The sequence below is a fragment of the Anomalospiza imberbis genome, chromosome 1 (assembly GCF_031753505.1).
Source record: "Anomalospiza imberbis isolate Cuckoo-Finch-1a 21T00152 chromosome 1, ASM3175350v1, whole genome shotgun sequence".
NCBI lineage: Eukaryota > Metazoa > Chordata > Aves > Passeriformes > Viduidae > Anomalospiza > Anomalospiza imberbis.
In genome coordinates this window covers 5872688-5892270 of record NC_089681.1, presented here as the reverse complement: position 1 = coordinate 5892270, position 19583 = coordinate 5872688, and the positions used below count along the sequence as shown (strand labels likewise).

Genomic DNA, 19583 nt, shown 5'->3' with positions numbered 1-19583 from the left:
ATCACAGCTACTTCTAAAAACCTATGAACAAAGAGCAGCTACTTTTTTATATAAAATCTATTGGTTCAAGTAGAAATTCACCTCAAAGACATGCATTTAGTCCATTAGATTAATACATTTGATTAGCAGAACTTAAGGGTAATCAAAGCCACTCAGTGATACTCCAGGGGATGGCACCTTCAATTTAAGAGCTCTGCTTATAGAAATATCTTTTATATTATGAATTGGATTCATAAAGATTGGAAAGGCAGTGCCAAATTACACATCAAGAGCTTTGAAGAAAATCTTATAATAGTCAATTTTTAATGTTATAGATGATAGAATGAACTGTCTTCCAGGTTAATGGCTGATGAGCATTAAAAGCTGGCTAAATCCCAGAAGTTTAATTTTGTTATTTTCTTCTCTCTTTAACTCTATTTTTTTGCCCAAGACTTTAATCTAACATCACAGTTTGCATTTTATTTCCTAGGAGAATGGATCCCATCTGTTTGCATGACATTCCTCTTGGTTAGCACTGTCTATATGATATATTTTAATGTTTGTCTTCCAGGAGCAAGCAGAATGCCTTCTCTGTCTGTATCCTTACCTTTGATTTATGAATTTTCCTGGTGTGTACAAAGCTTTCCACCTGGATGCCAGAGTATCTATAGCAAACTGTTCTCTCTGTAAGCATCACCACCTTTTATCTTTGGATCAGAAACTGCTTTGCAGCATTTACTGATTCTTTAAAATGTCTTTCTTAAGTCCAAGTTGTTTATTTTCTGCAGGAGAGGAAAACCAGAGACTATTCTAAAAAGACCAGGATCAGAAAAAAGAGAGATACGAAGTGAATGTATTGATTCACTAGAACATACTTAATTTTTTTCCCTGATGTGCCCATGAATAGAGGCCAATTTACTGAATGTTTTGCAGTGTGCACTTTAAAGTAAGCTGTTTTAATGACTAGTTATCAAACTAGTGCTCATGACCAAGAGAGAAACAGTTGCTATCCCATGTGTGAAGGGCGGCTGAAGCAAACTGAGCACATTCTTTCCCAACATATGACTCAGTCAACTCCTGTTGTGTGACATGGGTGCCAAAAGGGAGCAGAACAAGTGGTGAAGCTGGACCATATGTGTTGAGGAATGGCAAGACGACATTTGGAGTTCTCAGAAGCTCTCAAGTTGCTATAACATTTCTGGGCTCTCCAACATGTGCTTGTTCCAAATTACTGTGTTGTCCAGAATTTTCCCTCTGACATTGCACATGCCTGGTTTTTACTCTGTATTAATGATTGCTGGGAACAGAGTCTGGGAAACAAGCACAAACCAGCATGTAAAGCATTATCTCAAGGCTTTAAGTAGTATCTATCCAGGCCCCTCATTTCTGAATTGGTTCTAATTCTGTGATACTGCCTTGGTTAGACAACTTTTAGGAGAGTTGGAGTTGGCCTCTAACTCAGTTGTCTATAGGTGATCAAGTGACACAGAACAGTTAACTAATGTATTTAGGGTCAGGTAAGCCAGAGTACTGCTTATTTGAAGGAGAAAGATAAAAAAGGTACAAAAGCACCCTACTTTCCACTGACTAATCAATTACCTGTCAGTGGAGTTTGCTGAGATGCTGCCCTTCACCTGCAGAACAGCCTCCCCTCTGAGGCTCCACTCCATTTTATTTTTATATATTTCATTTATTTTCATTTATTTTCTTATTTTCATTTATCACTGGCACAGGACTTCCCAGAACTCTTCAGCAGACACAAAGTGCCTAGAAATTAAAGATGGCTATACTCATTACCCAAATGAGAAAATTGTCTTCACCAGCTGTCATGACTATAACCCATCATTCGTGATTTTCATGAAGTTGCCATTTGCCACACTTCAGGACACTGATCTTTAGCTTCATGCAGACCTGCATTGCAACTACTTTCATGACTTTAGATTTGTGCTAAACTAAGATCCATCTTGTCAGTTCAGTGCAGCAGGTTCTCAACTATCACTGCATGACCATGACTGACTCCTGAGGGGTTTTATGCTTTCTCTTTTTTATGCTTTTTTTTTTTTTTTTAGAATATTGGATGCTGCCTTACAGTGACGATAATATGTCATCAAGGCAAGAAAAAAGTCAGTTCTGTCAATGCATCTGTTCCAAGGGACAGCAATCAATATTCTAAAAAGGCACCACTTCTATCAATTTACAATGCTTACAAGCCCTCTTCCTTTTATTCCCCCCCCCCCTTTTTTTTTAGTTCATTTATAATAAAGAGAATTCATGCATCATAAATAAACTAGCTAAGTATTTTGAAAATGACAGATTTACAGTCCAAAAGTGATGTGTATTTCATTACAGGTGAGAAGTCTGAAGAAATGCATATTTTTATGAACAAAGTAACATGACTTACTTCTGTCCTATACTTTCTAACTATATGATATATATATATTCTTACACTCCCTCAAAGGCTCTGAGAAATAAGGTCTGAACCTCTGAACACAAGGTTTATTTTTCAGGTACCCATCTGACAAGAGACACACGGATGGATTGCTGAACCGCAGTTTGTTGGGAAAAGCAGCTTCTGCATTTTGTCCTTAAAGGAATGACTTCAAGGCTAAGTACACTGAAGCCCAGCTGGCCATCTGGTAGCTAACATGGATGTTTTGCCACACAAAAGCGTAGTCTATTAAGTCAGAGGACTTTCTTTCCAGCAGCTCTGAATGCTCTTGATCCCTGGTCTGATCCTTGTAGGGATTTGCAAGCTCTGAAACCACTCATCTTTTCTCCAAGGCAATGGTGCATTCCTTTTAGAAGAAACTGGATTTCATTTTTCCACTCATTTTTAATCACCACCACCCCTCACACACATAAACTACTAGTGTGTCAGACACTTACAAATTGCAGCCTGGAATCTGAGGATTGATAAGACTGATAAGCAGTTGATTCAACCCTGTGAAGAGTGACCAGTGACTTACCTTGGTCCTAGTTTTATAATACCTCATTGCCAGAATCCTACCACAGGTCAGTCACTATTTCACCTTCTTTGTGCCCTCTATTTCCTCACAAACTCCAAATATTACTCACCCTGTGGATGCAGTAGTTTTAGGGTTATTTTTTTTCCTCAGTCAAATAGTTTTTGAAAAGCTTTAAGAAAAAAAGGTGCAGAAGGATTGCTTCTGACAGAACCAGACAAATCAATTAATTGATCTCCGGCAGTCAGGGATAATTTTATTTCCTACTCTATTAAGGAAAATCAGAATCAGTTAGCTAATTTCACTAGAGAAAATGTCACCAGTTATTAAGCAGCACATGATGGAAAGAATTAAAGATGGAAAACTCAAAAATGTTTTTCCTTCCAGAAATTGCATTACTTATTACTCAACCTTTAGAACTCTGGCATCAAGCAGCATTGCAAATCCTTTGGTTTGACCAAAAAAAGGTTTTCTTCACCTGTAGCAGCGCCTACAGCATTTAACCTTTGATGTCTATAAATATTGACACGGTTATATTTGTGCCCCAGAAGAAGATATATTTAACAGTAACTGACCAAACTATCTGCAACAAATAATTTACTGACTGTTCCTGATATATATTTGCCAAAAACATAAAACCATGACAAATGTTCACCAAAAAAAAAAAAAAAGTAATGATTTTTGTATAATAACTACTCATACAGGTATAGAAACATAATTCAAATAGCACAAGTTGTAGTTCAAATAGCTTAAGGAGCTTCCATTTCTTATGGGGAGGTAGAGGTGGCTGTGCATGCATACAGATTTCAAAATAGTATCCAGTAAAATCAAAAATAGAACAGGGCCATTACCAGCAGCATAACACTTTAAAGCACTTTGTGACTTATGGACAGCAGATCATGTCCTTAATCAAGCTTGATTAACTATCATCCAATGGTTCCAGAAGGGCTGATTCTTCCTAAATCATGTTGATTTATTCATTCCTTTATTTGAGTGGAGTGCTCTTCTTGAAAAGACTCGTGGTTGGCACAGCCACACTCTCCCAAAGGGCAATGCCTTCAGAAGGACTATTAGCCAAGACTAAGTGTTTTGGGAAATACTGCCCTTATTTCTGCAGCTGCCAAGTTCCAAACCAGAAATTTCCTCCTTGTCACTTAGGCATACAGGAGCAGGACTATTCTGTATTTGTGGGCATATTCAGGGTTTTTATTATGATTTTTTATTTTGTTTTTGTACCAAAACATTAGGAGGAAAAATAAATTATATAAATTACTATTAATGCACTTCATTTTTGTTCATGCTTTTGAGGTAAAAAACCACAGCATGTTGGGTTCCCACAGAAAATAAGATGAATTTCAATTTCTCTGCTTTTCTGATAGACAACACTTCATAAATCACCTTTCTGACCTTCATCAGGACGGAATGATACTGATTCAATTTACAAGTCACTCAGAAAAGAAAAATGTTAGTTAAATAGAAAATATGCATCATTCTTAATTCTACCACACTCTCATCTGTGGAGATCACGTAAGTCCAAGATGTATCCCAGATGTCTATAGCTAATATCAACAATGGCAATATAAAAATGTCAAAATTAAAAGTGTCCCCCCCCACAAGTTAAAATGAAATTTGGCAAGCTCATCCACTCTTTCTTTTCACACGTTCATGCTACAGTGAAAGGGCCTGCTGAGCAGAAGTCAGACAGAGGATAGTGACCAACAAACATGAGACACAAGGATTTTGCTGGAAATGCAAAGGTTAAAATGATGGAAGGAAAGCAAATGTTAAATTGTGCATGACACATAGAAAGAAAAATTATTGCAAACAAATTAATGCAGTATAACCTATAGTATCATGTGTTTGGAATATTAATCAGTAAAGCAAGGTAAGTACCAATGGGGAAAAAAGCAAAGGTAATTAGGAACTCATTAGTGTGACAGCTGAATATATTATCTGTGCTAGTGCCAGGCTTACCCCCACACTAGAGATTTGATCTGACTGTCAAAGCCAAGGAAAATATTTTACAGAAATGATTGAATGCAAAATCAGACCAACACAAGAAAAAACAAGCAGGTCATCACACTAGAACATGGAAAGCTTCCTGGCCAACCTCTGAACATCCTATTGTCTAAGTCCAAAAAATCACATAGCCCACAGATGAGAGTGGATTTTCAGTTGTGAGGAAGATCAAAGACAATACAGTGATCACCAGAAACCAAGGAAAAAAAACTATAGTTAGATTCTTCCTTCTGTTATCACAAGGAGCAGAATGCCCATGAGATTTTTTTTAATAGCTTGGATAAACCAAACAGCTCAAGTATAGAGGTTTCTTTTTCAGTTTGACACCAGCATTTGACATAGTCAGAATGTTCTCTAGCATAAAGTTGGTGGATTCACTTGGAGAGAGCAACAGAATGACAGATGCCAGCTGTTAAAACCAAATAGAGCTGTGTTTCCTTCATTCAAGTTCCCAGCATTTTTCCCCACACAGTTCATAAAGTAAATCAAATAACAAAATGCCTCTGTACTGATGGAAACAGCTCTACCTAATCCATCCCAATACCTGAAACAATTCCCTGGATTTCATGAGGGAAATGGTGCTTGAGATAGACAAATCAGCTGCAAACCACCCCTGTGCCAAACTAAGGCTTGAAAGAGAATATGTAGTATTCTGTAAACATCAGCTATGGTAGTTAAAAGAAAATAGTATTCCTCTAGATCCACTGTTTTCCATTAAGTACCTGCTTTTGACCTGAGTGTCCCCAAAAGTGCTCTCCCCCAAAAGTCCTTCTTTGTCTAATTTTTCTTCACTGAAGGACATCTGTGGGGTGCAATATGCAAGCTGAGCAACAACTCACACCCGGCCAGGCTTCTTCACAGTCATCAGGTTGTTAAAAATCTACTAGGAAGAGTGATGCAAAAATAATAGAGGCAAAAATTTAACTAGACCAGAGCTGTACATCTTCTTCTAATTTATGGGGATGTGACAAATCAGTGTGGCCACCAGAAGCAGAGCTTATGACAAATATGAGTATTCATTTTTCCTTCTGAAATGGTGGGATTCAGCTAACTTTCATTAAAAGAATATAGTCATTAGATTTATGGCCCTACAATGAAATTGTTTGTATTATAATTCAATGCAGCTATCATTTACCACGGGGACTCAAAATCATTCCAGAAGCATTTAAAATAGCCATTGTACTTATATCTGAACAGGGGCTTAAAATAATTTGGAGCATTACAACATTGTATTGCAAAAACAAGTCAGTCAGTCTGAGTTTATAGTGAAAGTAATGTACATTGATCTTCCTTGACAGCAATGAAAGCCCAATGACATCCTTCTCTGCCCTGGAGATTGCATGAAATATAACTGCACTTGGCAGAAAAGAACCTGTTTTGCAATTTAACTCTTTTCTGTAGGTTGCTTCTCTGTCGTCAGCTGCATATTAATGGAAACATCAACTCACCCCCTCTGGAAGAGGTCCACATTATGGAATTTGTGTAGCTCCACAGAAAACTCGACCGTTCCCTGAACCTCAGACATGGTTTTTTCAGGTCATCACCTAAATAACACATATATAAAGACATTGTAAACGTTTGAAGTGTTTTACTTAACAAATCCATGAATGGATGATTTCATTTTAGTTGGCATCTTGGGGTCCATGCAAAGCTTGACATCGACTGATATCAATTGGAATCTTTCCAGTGACATCATTTGGCTCCATCTTCAGGAAAATTCGCTAAAAGACAGATCAAAGCAGTAATTAAGAGAGGTAAGAAGTCTAATTAAGCCTGAGGACAGAATGATAATATTATGAAAAGCATAAGAAGCAAAAAGTAAATAACATATTATGTGCAAGAATCTCAAAGCAAATTTTAATTAAGTTTCTTGCTGCTCTTGTATGGGAAATTGATTTTTTTTCCCTTCTCATTTTATGAAATGGCAGATTTCCAGGGTCAGCACAGCTCATTTCTGTAAAAGCACAGGCCAAAAAGACAAGAACCCTAGATAGATGAGAGCAGAATTCAGATTTCTCTTTCTTTTGACCCCTCCTATGACTTAAATAAAGTCCCAGAAGGGAAGCTTCTGAGGGAATATGAATAATTTAAATATTAATGAATGGGAGATATTCTTTTAAAGAAAATGCTGACAGGCATGGCACCTAATAGGCCACAACAGTCAGATCAAGATTTTGAAGCATTACAGCCATTTACACAGTACATCTCATGTGCTTATTGCATCACAGAATAATTCGGGTTGGAAGGGACTTCAGGAGGTCATGCCTCACTCAAGGAAGTAAGTTTCCAAACCAGCTCTATTTAATATACAAGTGTAGATCCTTAACATCTCTCTAATTTTAGCAGAGGCAAGCCAAGGACTTTTACAGCTTTTGGACAGATTTTCAATTTATTTTTGTCCTTCCTTCCTTCCCCCCATCTCCCCCCTGAAAATGTACTTCTGGCAATCTGCCAAGCTGCCTGGAGATTTTCTGTAGGATCAATGAGAGGATAAAGATTAAATTTTTTTCATTAACACATTCAGAAGCAACATTTTAGTTGTTGTTTGACAGCAGCCAAGTGTAGTCTCTGAGGAAGACCGACATCAGGGCTCTTAACAATTCCCCTTTCTGAGACATACAGAGCATTAAAAGGATATGTAGCTCAGATGCAAAATGAAAAATTTCTCCAGAGGCGCTAATCAATAATTTTCATGGCACTCATAGATTTGACTGTGTCCTTTAATGAAGCAGGAGTGAAGAGGATTTTGATACATGATGTCTTCAGATAAGCATTAGGTTTTAGATTTCTCAAGGCTTGCTCCTGATTAGTAATTTTCCAAGTGACTGGCTTATTACACTGATTATTTTAAACTAAGGTTTTTTTCTGGCTATCCTCTCAAGAACTACAGTTTTTCAAAAAGATCTCATTCCAGAGTTAAATGTTATTAATTTTTCATTCACCATCCTCAGACTTTGGAATGACAATAATGTGATGTAAAATATATGTAATATATGTCTATAACTGTGAGAAAGAAAAAGAAAATTGCTAAGCTACACATCTGATATGCCTCCGAGGTAAGGAACTCTACTGTAGCTTTTGTCAGGCCATGATTTCAGGGTGTGCTGAAGGTATATTCAAACTCTATTACTTGTCAGAGGATTACAGAATAAACTAGATTGGAAAAGACCCTTGAGATCGTGGAGTCCAGCCTATGACCTAGCACCACCTTGTCAACCAGAACAAGGCCCTGAGTGCCACATCCACTCTTTGCTTAAACAACTCTAGGGACAGCGACTCCTTCACCTCCCTGGGCAGCCCATTCCAATGCCCAATCACTCTTTCTTCCTAATATCCAGCCTAAACCTCCCCTGTTTCAACTTAAGACTGTGTCCCCTTGTCCTGCTGCTGCTGCCTGGGAGAAGAGACTGACCCCCAGCTGCTACACCCTCCTGCAGGGAGCTGTGGAGTGATGAGGTCTCCCCTGAGCCTCCTCTTCTCCAGGCTAAACACCCCCAGCTCCCACAGATGCTCCTCATAGGAACTGTGTTCCAGACCCTTCACCATCCTTGTTGCCCTTCTCTGGACCTGCTCCAGCACCTCAACATCCTTCCTAAACTGAAGGGTTCAGAACTGGACACAGCGCTACAGCTATGGCCTAAGGAGTGCCGAGTACAGGGGAAGAAAAGTAATACTTTTTGTTTCTTTTGTCCCCTATTTCAACAGGAATGAAACTCATACTTTGTCCTTTGCTTTTTGGCACAGGGTGTACACAGTTTGTAAATCATGGATATGACATACCCACCAGGTTATGTGTGAGTGTCTCTGTGTGTGATAATCTTGCCTGAGTCAAAAAGCAGAGTGTGTGGGAAGCTAGTAGGAAACCATGCAAACCACAAAGCAATACTCTGACAAGGTATTTAGTCTTGAGGAGAGAGCTAATTAAAAGAATTGCCTTTGGCAATACATCTGCATGTTGGGCTGAGGCATATTTCCCTAGAGCAAAAGCTCAGGATCAAAGGAAACTCCATGCTTTTGAAGACACCAGTGTAAAGAGGAGAGGTGTGAATGGATGGCCAGCCAGTTCAGCCCAGTGCCAGTACTGTCAAAGACAGAAATGATGATGTGAAGATTAACTAAGGTATAGGAAATTTTAATAGATGGAAATACACACATCTTCTCTATATTTGCACTATATTTTTCAAGATTTACACCTCTCCAAAACAAACACAGAACTTGTCCTAAAACAAAAAAACAACAAGCAAACAAAAAACTTGTTTCTGTAATTTTATTTCCCTCACTGATCACCGGAATTAAAGTTTAAGCACCTGCTACACCAGTTTGAACTTCCATTCATCCCACCAGCACACCAGAAGATCAGATCACCCAGATCTACGCCCCCAGCACTAGAGCCTGGTACTTCAGGGAGCACCTCACAAGTACCAAAAGGGGCCTCTGGTGCCCCTTATTTTCATGGCACATAGCAAGGTTCAAAGCATCCTGCTTAGGCACATGGGTATAATTCTTCAATTCAAAAAGCTATGAAATCTGAAAAAATAGTTGCAGGCACCACTGGATCAAGAAAATATTAAGTAATTAAAATAATGCACTAATTTTTAACTTTTGTGCCAGGTGCCTGCCTTATCATAACCCTCCAAAATCCAGGGCTCATGAAGGACCTCTGATCGACCCTTGTGTGGACAACCTTGGGTTATAAATAGAGCAATAGTTGGTAAAAATAATAAAGGTTGCCATGACATCACCATTGTAAAGACAATAGGGAATGCTGCCAGTATTCATGTATCATCACTTATCTAATAAGCAGTTTAAAAAAAATATAGAGGTCATACTTGGGAAGGCTTTAGTATATTTGGATTTCTGAAATGTCTGTTTCTATATCAAGCTCCTTGAATTTTTCAAAAGAAACCGTAAGACAACACTAATAAATATCAATGCAAAGCTAATAAAGTAACGTGGGAAGTGATTTGGACATCTGCTCCTGTGAAAGCAGTGCCATGGTCACCCTGGTCACCCCAAAGCACTGGATTGCTTCAGATGGAGCTACCATTGTCACTGGCTGCGCTGTGCTGTCCTACACACACCACTGGCACGAGTCAGGTCACCAGTTTGACAGTTTGTCCTTCCAGCTAGAGTTGGTGTCCTAGCAAGGGACAGGCAATTTCAATTGTCACTTTACTTAGAGCAAGGACACATCTACTGAAAATCAGAATCCTTTATACAAATAAAGCCTAGGAAAATCTTTATGTTTAAAGACTGGAGACTGTCTCACTTGCATTTTCAAAGGAAGGCTGGATTTTACTCCCCACATCCCCATTGCTGTCAATGGAAATACCTTCTGCATTGGAGACTGTTCAAGAAATGATACTGGCTAAATACAATCTTTTTAATTTACAGTATTTGTACTTAATGGCATTTTAGGGATCCAGTCACCTGACCAAGCCCTCTGCCAGGAAGTGATTAGTTGATTATGTACCACAGACACCACTGTTAAAGACCTTGAAGATAAAAATGAATCTGACAATTCCCCACTGGAACAGCAATCACTGGCACCCCAAACAAAGGGAGCTAAGGAAGATGAGATGGGGAGAGAGTGCATTGAATAGAAGGACAGGACACTACATAATCTGACAGACTATGAATCTTCTAGCCTTCGCACTGTTACATCCAAGCAAAAAACAAACAAGACTTTTTAAACATAAACTACTTTTTGTGTGTGTGTGTGTTTTTACCATTCTTAAGCATCTCTATTATAGAAATGGGTTAAAAAAAAAAAAAAAAAAAAGGAAAAATAAAGGACAAAAGAATGAAATACCATGTGACCAAGGGAAAAGACTCATGAACCTAGAAGCATTCATTTAGGAGAATACAGCTACCTTTCAAGAAACACAGCACATACTATCTGCAGCGTATCACCACTGTCCTTACTGGTTTAAAAGCATTTTTTATTTTATTGTAATTTTTTGCAGAAGTTGGCACTTGTTTCAAGCTAGGCATTTATATACTTTTTTTTTTATTTATTTATTAGGACTTCCTTGATTAAGTGAATAAAGTCATAGTGACATGACTTTATTCTTCTCACCACTAATGCCTTCACCCACTGTACTTCTAAGTTAGAAAAGTAAGAGGAATAAAATACAAGGAGGACAGTAAACACACACATATGCTCTGAGATGAGAGGATTAGAAGAAGCAAACTCATTAGACAAAATCACTTTTTCACTGTTTTTTTCCTTTTTAATTGCTCACTTTCATGCAGCTGAACTGGATCCCAGTCCTTAGAACAGTGATTGCATCTCAATAGGCTTGCCTGAGCATACATTAATTTCCTGAGACAAAGCAGTCACAAATGTCAGTAAGTCCTTTCATTACAATGTTGTCATTAGCTGTTCTCCACTTTACAAAATCCGTCAGCTTTTCCTGCCCTGCCAGCACATCAGCAAAATGAGAGAGGTGAGGTCTTCACCTTCAAGGTGATGTCAAAAGTTAACACCTCATTTTGTTAAAATAAATCAAGACAGTATTTCTCTTCTAAGATTTTGGGTGACAGTAAGATATTTCCTTTACACTTTAAAAGAACCCAATCTAAGTACAACACTAAAGATACAAAAAATTACAAGGCTTGTCAATGCCATTAGTAGCCAAGCCTACCACCTGATCACAAGCCCATTTGTATTTTAGCTCTTTTCCTGAATATCCTGATGTGTCATAGACTCATTGAGATATAAATAACTCACTCATGTGTTCCAAATCCAGATCCACCAAAGCCACTTCAGTTCTAGCAGCCTGGTCCACCTGCCCATTGTTGTCATATTCTTCAGTGTCACAAGTGCTAGGTACATGAGCATGTGCCCTCTGGCCAGTCCATGATCATTTCCACATTTCCCAGGCACTCAGGATTTCCAGTCTGAGCCCATTGCATTATCAGTGAAACCACTTACTGCATGTAACATCAGTTGCATGATGCCTGGAGAGGACCCTCCCTTTGAATGTCCAGCTGAACCCAGAAAACTGAGATGCAAAAATCACCTGTGCTTCAGCACCAACTACCTCTTAAGAGGCTCAAATTCCTTCATAAGTTGCTAATATTTCTTTCTCAGTTGGAGTGTAACAGGCTTTAGATCCCCCATAACCCCTGTTTCTAGACCCTAGAGGCCAGCCTAGAGTCTCTCCAGGCTTTCTTGGCCAGATGTTCCAGATGGAGCCATTATATTTGTCTGGGTTATAAAGCACACTTTTTACATCTTGTCATGTCTGGACTGGCCCAAATTATCACCCATTTAGTTTGTTCAAACGTTTGCTGCTGCTCAGCGGCCCTTTTAAGTTTTGCTAGTTGTTATTTTATTGATCACACCTCTTGAGATATGAAAACATCTCCCTTGCTAATTTAGTCCTAAAATTTGAATTTTCATGTGCAGGTCCATCTACCATACTTTGTTTTATGGCAGAAATACCTTTCAAAATAATCTGGATTATTCTCCTCTTCTCAAACACTTTCTCCTGCTGTGTTGCCCCACAAAATGATGTCGCCAATGTACTGCAGGTGTTGGGAACATACACCTTGTTCCAGTGCAGTCTGTATCAATCCACAACAAATGGTAGGACTATGTTTTCACCTTTGGAATAGTCAATTCCAGCTGTACTGGATAGGCCTGCATGTGAAAACAAACTGTTCCACACCAAGGAGTCTCAACTGTCATATTCTCAGAGTTGTCTGGCCTGTTCATCAATAGTTGGTGCCTCTGTGTCTGTCCTTTCATTGGCACCTGGCTCTCATGAAAGATTTCACCATGTGGACTGTGTGCACCAAAATTCACCCTCATCTCTGGATGTCAGGTCATTATGGATCATCTCCAACACAGCTATTTTCCTCAGATCTTGGATATCCCCTTCCATGTATATCCATTTCCTTGGAGACTTTGCAAGTCTTTCCTTCAGGAAAACTGGATAAAGACTGCTCCTGCCAAAGACTGAGACTCCTTGTTAATTGTCTCCATAAAAGGGTACCAGAAGTACAATTATGCATTCAGGTCAGAGACCAAACACCAGATTAAACTCAAGATCAGTATTTTAGTAACAAACCTCCCAGGCAAAACATCACTAATCACTGCAGAGCACAGCAGAGTGCAAAGCCAACACCAGTCTGCTAAAAAAAAAAAAAAAAAAAAACAAAAAGGCACAGATCACAGAAACTGATATCAAGAACAGATTAATCAATACCGTGATCCACAAATGTTAACATATCTAACATATCTATCATTTCTGATATGCTCTTATCAATCTATCATCTCAAGCTCTTAGAGTGCCAAAGGTGCTAAAAAGAAGTGTTGTAATTTAACCCCAGCTGGCAACTAACACACAACTCATTTATTTAGCTCCAGCAGGATGTGGGGAAGAGACCTGAAGGTCTCTTCAGGTAAAAGTGAGGAAACTTGTGTGTTGTGACAGGAATGGTGAATAATTCAAATATAACATTAGTAAAAAACATTAGTAATAAGAGTATTGAAAAACAAAATTTAAAAAAAAGAGTTAAACAATACCCAAGAAAGAAAAATTATGCAAATGAAAACAATTGCCCACCACCAACTGACCACTGTCCAGCCAGCCCCTGAGCAGCAGCCCCAGAGCATCTTTCCCCCTAGTTTATCTGCTGTGGAGGATGAAATACAGTCAGGCATTTCTCTAGTCAGTTGGGGTCAGCTGTTCTGGCTGTGTCCCCTCCCAAGCCCTTGTGCACCCCCAGCCTTCTCATTGGTGGAGTGTAAAAGGCAGAAAAGCCCTTTACTCTGTGTAAGCTCTGCTCAGCAGTAATGCAAACATCCCTGTGTTATCAACACTCTTTCCAGCAGAAATCCAACTCAGCCCCATACCAGCTGCTGTGAAGAAAATTAACTCTCTCACAGCTAAAGCCAGCACAGGAGACATGATACATGCACAGTTGGACTCAATTATCTTCAAAGTTTTTTCCAACCTAAATGATTCTATGATTTTATCATGTAAAACTCACCCCAAAGACTTGTTAGTCTTGTTGGAATTTTGAGTCAATGCGTGTTTGTGATTTTCTGTTTATTCTCATGTATATTACAATTAAGACTTCAGTCTCAAGTCTTCCCTGGAAGTCAAGTTATTTTTCACCATGAGAAACCTTCTAATGCTCTCTTAGTCATGGAGGTGTCAGGGATTGCTTTGTAAGGTCTCCAATCTTTACAACCACCTAACATTACCCAGCATAATTTACAGAATGAGATAGCATCACAGATAATCCCTTGCAGCCCTTTTGATAAGGTTTTTAGTTTTCCAGTCTGCTGTAATCCTTTGCATATTTTCTTCAGTATTAAAACTAAAGTAAAGATCTGTGATACAGGTACAAGGCCCAAAACAAATACAAGCCATATAATCTTGCTCAGTCACATCTGTGAAACATGCTTTTTATGCAGTGCATAAACATTTAGCTGGGTTTAAAATTATAAAGGCTAATTTAGTTTTTATACTCTGAAGAGCTAACTCAGTTTGGATGCAAGCCCTGAAAATAATTTTCCAATATTACAAAAAAAATTGCTGTTTAATATTCTCAGGAAAATCAATATTCAAAATTTTGTCAGATGCATTTGACACATGTTCACAGAGCACAACACCATGAGTCACTTTTCCCAAGGTTCATTGATTGCTACCACTGAAATGTAATGAGTTAGACATAAATATTAAAAGATCCCTTAAAAATTACTCATAGCCCAAAGAGAATTCAGAGTGGAGCACATAAGAAAGTAGCTGTATTATTTTATGTTGTTTGGGTTTTTTTTTGCATTTACAAACTCCATTGTTACTTGTCTTTTACCATTACAGCTGGAATTCACAAAGTACCAGCAGTATCAGTTCACTGGGAGTAGATGCCCATTCAATCTCCAACAACAAAATTAGTGTTAAGATTAAAACCACTTGAACCCCACAGCTGAGAATTTTCACTCTAGATAATAGCTTCAAATATATGGACCACATAGGATAAAAACAAACTATAACTACAGGATCCAAAGAACATCACTCAGGAAAACAAGTCAACAACTTATTTCAATTCATTTCACATTCTGTTTTGAGACCAATCTACACTAGAGCACTAGAGGTTTTGTACAGGTCACCAGGTCCAAGAAGGCTGAGAAGCAAGTCTAGATTATACCTTCCATAAACTGGTCATTTCAAGGGTATTTGGGTAAAGGAATAAATCTACTAAGAGAAGAACCCAAAAATACCAGGTTGTTTCAGAGTATTTTAGGGCAGAACTGAAGAGGGACCGAATAAATGTCAGGTGCCAGTAGGCTGCTCTTATGAGATATAAAGCCTTTGAGCTATTACACAGGATTAAATATGAACACAGCTGTGTAAATTTAGGTCAGAGCATTCAAAAAAAAAAAAAAAAAAAAAGAATGAAAAGCAGTCTCAATTTGTCCTCTATTAGCACGTGCCTGTCAGGACACCAGTGCTGAGTTCAGCTCAGCACAAATCACTATCTGCTTACACCAGTTAATAATAACCTGCTGTTGGTATTTTGCAATAAATGAAACAGCAAGGGAAATTCAGACAGAAGAGTAGAAAGAGCAAAACAGAAAGAAAAATGAGATAATACAAACTTTTCCTTAGACTACCTTCCCACTGCTACATAATCCTCTCTTCTTCATGCCTTCCCTACCTGTTCCTTCTGTGACTTATTTTCCTTCTTTATGACCTTCAAAGGAAAAAGATGTTTTAAAATTTTATGCACAACTGAGAGCTTAAATTTGTGACTCCTCAGAACATCATCATCTTCAATCTTCAGCAGCTTTTGTGTCTTATTCCCACTGTTCACCTCAGTCTTTTTTTCTGATCTTCCTGTTGTCAGTCTTAGAAACACAAAATGCATCAAAAGGCAGCAAGTTATTTGAAGCCTGTTTAGGACACAGAATTATCCATCATTCTCACATTTGACTGAGCTCTTTTTCCCAATAAAGGGAGATATATTCTTCTCAGTCTGGGCTCTTTTGTTGGTTTCATAAAGGAAATTAGGATTCTTTAGGGAACTGACCTTATTTTATTTTCAGGTACTCACAGAAGAGCCCCACAATATATTTTTATAATTATTTATTTTAAAGTTCTAGTCCAGTTCATACCTGACTGAAGTCAAAACTGCTTGGACATAAGTTTATATTAAGCCTTTGGGAGTTTATCAGAATGTTTAGCCACATTCAAAACTTTAGCAGCAGCTAAAGGTCAATTCTGTCTTCTGAATGTTACAGCAACTTGACCAAGATCCTCCTTGTAAAAAGTCCTGTATCAGCTTCTGTAGGGCTGCAAAGGAGAGGTAAGAAGATGAATGAGATGCATCCTCTTGCAAGAGATATGGGGAAGCCTGATGCATGAGTAAAGGAGCTCGCTGCTTTGGAGCACAAACTGTTATGTTAATAGAGACATCACCAAAGAATCCAGGTAGGAAACAGAAGAACTTGAACATCAGCCTGATGCTACAAACTAGTCACAGCTAATAAACTAGTGACAGTTATGACAGAGAAAGCCTACTGAGTTATATGTTTTCTTGGCACTGTTCCAACTGCATTTCCATTTCTGGTCATGAAAAATTGCATGGCACTGTCTAACTGTGCTGTAAACTCAACTGTCCTTGTCAGACCTTTAATGTGTATTTTACATGATCAAATTCACTGTAGAGTTTCTTGGATAAGGTATAGTCTCCTTCAGATGTTCTGAGGACGTTCCAAGTGAGCACATACTTCACATTAATTGCATGGATTATCCTTGTTTGTGAAAAATTTAAAGCACAGACACTTGCCCATGAGATTCATCTCACTAACTAGAAATGCCTTCATGTGTATGAGGTGTTTTTAGCCTCACTGTAGACAGTAGGAATAGAGAAAATGCCTTCAACAAGATTCATGTCACCATTGCTGGCTTCCAAGGGAGCTGAAAGCAACTTTCCTAGGTGTAGACATATGAGCCAAGTCCACATCTAGTTAGGTGAATGTCAGTCATAGCCAAATTCCACACATAAACAGGATTTTGAATGTGTGTGCAGAATCACTCATGGAAAGGGTGAGAGACATAGAATGTATTTATCTCTTCATATACATTTTACCTTATGTTGGATTGATGACCTTGGAGGTCTTTTCTAACCTTAATGGTTCTATGATTCTTATATGTGCTTAAAAAGGAAAAAAAAAAAAAAAAAAAAAAGCAAATCCTCAAAACTTGATTATACAATATTTTTTCCTTTCTTTGCCTGAAAACATTTTGCCTTCTATCATACATGTGTATACACCCAGCTGGAATCAACAGTCAGATTATCACTGGAGGGAAAGGTGCTCAGCACTTAGGAGATAGGAAATGTCAAAGATAAGGCTGGCCATGGAGTCTCCATTATCTCCTTACTTAATGCACATGGATCATGTTATGATCAGACAATGATCAAAACCACTTCTGAGTCTTGCAGTGTTCAGGACATACAAGATCTGGGTATTAATCTGGATATTACAGGTGAGGTTTTTTGGCTTTTCAGACTTCAAAAGACGTATTATAAGGGAGACAGAATATTGTAAAAAAGAGATGACTCTGCTGATCCAAGAAAATATGTGCATATTTAACAAGTCAGGTTCTCTGTTGTCCTGTTCTCTTGATACATGTTTTGAGCACTTAATGCAGCCTGTTATATTCAATAATATTATCTGAAGTTGCTAGAAAGGAAACACTGTCAGCAGATGTTAATATTTCATGTGGAGTCAGTGGAGCTATTGATGTTTGTATGGAGGATTGAATTATTTGCAGTGCTGGACCAAAAGAGAACAGCACAACAAGAGGTGTTGTACCCTCACACACTGAACAAGAGCAGAATTCAGAGCTCTGGAAATTTGACAAGCAGTTGTGGTTCAATTACCATCACCAGAAATGCTTAAAGGCTGGGCCAGGGTGGGAAAATGTCCCTGGAAGTGTTCAAGGCCTGGCTGGATGGGGCTTGGAGCAACCTGGTATAGGGGAAGGTGTCCCTGCCCATGGCACAGGGGTGGGACTAGATGATCTTTGAGGTCCCTTCCAAAGCAAGTCATTCTATGATTCTGAAAAGATAAGGATGTTGGTGAGAAAACTTTGACAGAGAGAAGTGGTCAGAGCAGCATAAGCAGAACCAGGGTCTTGGTATTACTGGAAGAGGGAATATTTGCAATACTGAAATTAATACAATATGGATTTACTTTCAGGCTCACAAAAAAAAAAAAAAAAAAAAAAAAAAATTCATCACTGTCCTCAGTTGTAAAATATTTAACAAATTGCTCACAAACTTTGAGATAGACATTTATTACAAGGGCCACTGACTACAATAGTAAGTAAAGAAGCTGCAGACCATTTTCCATCATAACAGCTCTTTGAATAGGCAGTAACTATTGAACTGGGATGCAATTAAGAGAGGAACAGGTGCTGTTTGAGAGCAGTATGGTTTAAGTACAGGCAATAAAATATGCAGAGCCATAATCAGAATTTTGACTAGTTTTAAGTGCTTGGGGCTATGTTGATATAAATAAATGCATCAGGTTCTCCTATCAATCAAGAGCTAAATTAAGTGGTTTACAAACAGAAGAAATGGCTGACTTATTGGTCATGGCACTGCTTGATCTGTGACCAAAATAGAAAGGACCAACTGTGCCACTGCTAGACATGAAGCCAACAGAACAAGGCCTGAGGTACAGCTGCTGAATACAGCAAGGCCAGTAGAGTTTATCAAAACAACAGGAAATACTTTTCTTTCTCAAATTCAGCCCAGCATCTTGGCAAACTCCTCCAGAAGGTTTTGTGCAGCAAGTTTGCCACAGAAGGGCTGTATTTTTTTCTGAAGGCCATGACTCTTATTCCAGCTGCAGAACAGCTGTCCCTCAAGCTGTGCCTATCATGCTAAAAGAATGCTGCTCAGTCATCTCAGGGAGCTAAGGTCCCTTCTCAAAAGAGTAAAGGCAGGCAGAAGTCATGGTGAGCTTTTGAGGTTCAGTTGGACATGGAGATGGATTTCCTTTTAGAGTAGTGTGGGCACTGGCAATCCATTAATGGTTGAAAATTCCTGATTCTCTACAGCACCTAAGTATTAGCTTTGGTGTTGTCTTTAACACAGGTAAAACAAACAGCCTCTGAAGAGGAAGGTGAGATTTTAACAAAACAGAGATATCCAGACTGGGGCATTTCCCCTGAATTACTTTTTGTGTATGCCCAAGAATCTCCAGCCAAGTAAACTTGGGCAGCACAGACAGGGAGCTTTCTAGAAAGGCAGACACTGAGGCACCAGTACCACCATCCTGCCACATCACCTCCATATCCCTTGAAGTTCTGCTTTCCTGGCAGTGACTGTGAACAGACTGGATGTCCATGGCACACTGCAGGTGTACAGAAACCAGCAAGGAACTGCAGTTTTCCTTCTGATGTAGGTGGTAGAAGAAATTTCATGTGGACATTCATATAAGAAACCCCAACAGATATAGAAACCTGGAGACTTTGTGAGGATAAGGCTGGACTGGTACCACACCTTCATGACATTGCTGTGAAGTTCTTCCTCTTAGATCCACTCCTGCTTCCTTCTGACAATTGTCAGACTGTTGTTCTTGACAAACAA

The 19583-nt window shown here is 38.7% G+C and overlaps 1 protein-coding gene across 16 annotated transcripts in view; it reads right to left on the bottom strand.

Annotated features, from left to right (window-relative positions):
- The window catches only part of FAM135B (family with sequence similarity 135 member B), a 203376-nt gene that overhangs the window by 132876 nt on the left and 50917 nt on the right, over positions 1-19583 (bottom strand). For 13 of the 16 annotated variants that reach the window (XR_010996026.1, XR_010996028.1, XR_010996047.1 and 10 more), the window contains exon 2: positions 6410-6505. Coding sequence is in view for 13 of the 16 variants with exons in the window: in XM_068180360.1 (XP_068036461.1) it covers positions 6410-6486 (77 nt within the window). In the remaining 3 variants the exon portion in view is untranslated. Of the gene's footprint in view, positions 1-6409; positions 6506-12515; positions 12706-15579; positions 15675-19583 lie in introns of those variants that run through there. The other 3 variants (XM_068180392.1, XM_068180385.1, XM_068180350.1) reach the window with 3 other exon arrangements.